Source organism: Octopus bimaculoides, chromosome 25, assembly GCF_001194135.2.
Source record: "Octopus bimaculoides isolate UCB-OBI-ISO-001 chromosome 25, ASM119413v2, whole genome shotgun sequence".
Lineage (NCBI taxonomy): Eukaryota > Metazoa > Mollusca > Cephalopoda > Octopoda > Octopodidae > Octopus > Octopus bimaculoides.
The window spans coordinates 1,607,002-1,608,398 of record NC_069005.1 but is presented as its reverse complement, the minus strand read 5'-3'; the positions used below and the strand labels follow the sequence as shown (position 1 = coordinate 1,608,398).

Genomic DNA, 1,397 nt, shown 5'->3' with positions numbered 1-1,397 from the left:
AAAGTGACTTAAATATAAAAATTTTAAAAAACCTCCCATTAAAATTTCATGTTAGGTTCCAAACCCCATTTTAATAATAGAGTTCTTTTACTAAATTCTTCATTATTTTCGAAATTAATTACCACAAAGTCTGTATTTCTTTGGAAATAGGGCAACACAAAGGTTCAACACCCAGCTGTTCTTATATTACATTCATGCTCCTTTTTCCACTGAACATTTCTTGAGTTAAAAAGACTTGGCTGACACTGTTCCTGGTTCTATGATGCTCACTTCCTCTTTTAAAGTGATTTAAATTGAGGATTTCCACCAAAAGTTTCATGTTGTAATCCAAACACCGGCTTAATAATGACAAAGCTATTTTACTAACTTCTTTATTTATTTTCAAAAGTAAAACAAAAGCAATGAACTTTCACAGAAATATTGCAACAAAACGGTTAAATAAGACCAAACTAACCAGTTTGTTGATTCGAACTTTTGGAGCATTGAATACAAAGTCAGGGGATTTCTTATCCATGGGTTTGATGGTAAACTGGAGAAAACAAAAATGAAAAAGACAAAATTTTAACCACACAGCTATATATGTATCCATTATACATTCTTACCAATCCTTCCTCAACAAAACACCCTTCCCCTGGAACTCTCCATCATCCATTTATCCCTTCCAAACCCTACATTAATTATCAGCTACAATAAATCCAGTTTAATTATGCACCAACAGCTCTAAAATAAATAAATGGTAAATTCTTCACATCAAAAGAATAAAAAAAAAATTTGAAAATGGAAATTTCTAAACAATTGTTTAGAAAAATAATTATAAATGATTAAAAATAATATATTTTCTGACATACGAGATGACATAATATGTTGTGTAAACGCCCAAACAGTGTCACTATCTTTCCAAATTCTGCTGCATTTCACATGGAATTATTGGCCCTCCAAACTGGTCCTGGTGTACAAATTGACCTACATTTTTTGGTCTGAAAAATTCAACTCATATGCTGGAGAAAAATGCTAAACAAGAAGAGAAATTCATTTGACAATGTCTGATGACTGTACCTTTTTATCTTTAAAGGAAACTGTCTTAATCTCACACCAGGGAAACGATATTTTAGCTTCAAGGCGGTTATCTCTTTCATAAATATTTAAACCATGAGCATCAACTCCTAACCAAAGGTCAGTTTGACGTTTATTCTGGAAACAGACGGAAATATATTAATTATTTATTGGTTAACTTTCACTTTATATGTAGAAATAAATTGCAACTGGCTGTTAAACGATGCCTTGATATATTGCATACAAGTCTAACCTATGCAAGCATGGAAAAATGGATGCAAAACAACTGCTCACACTTTCATACCCATATATATATATGCAAATATATACATATATTACATGAA

At 31.2% G+C, this 1,397-nt stretch overlaps 1 protein-coding gene across 1 annotated transcript in view; it reads right to left on the bottom strand.

The window, feature by feature from the left end:
- LOC106882829 (merlin) overlaps positions 1-1,397 on the bottom strand; it is a 16,835-nt gene that overhangs the window by 2,790 nt on the left and 12,648 nt on the right. The window contains exons 6-7 of the mRNA XM_052976844.1: positions 1,057-1,191; positions 455-529 (exon numbers count right to left, since the gene is read on the bottom strand). Of these exons, the coding sequence (XP_052832804.1) occupies positions 455-529; positions 1,057-1,191 (210 nt within the window). The remainder of the gene's footprint in view (positions 1-454; positions 530-1,056; positions 1,192-1,397) is intronic.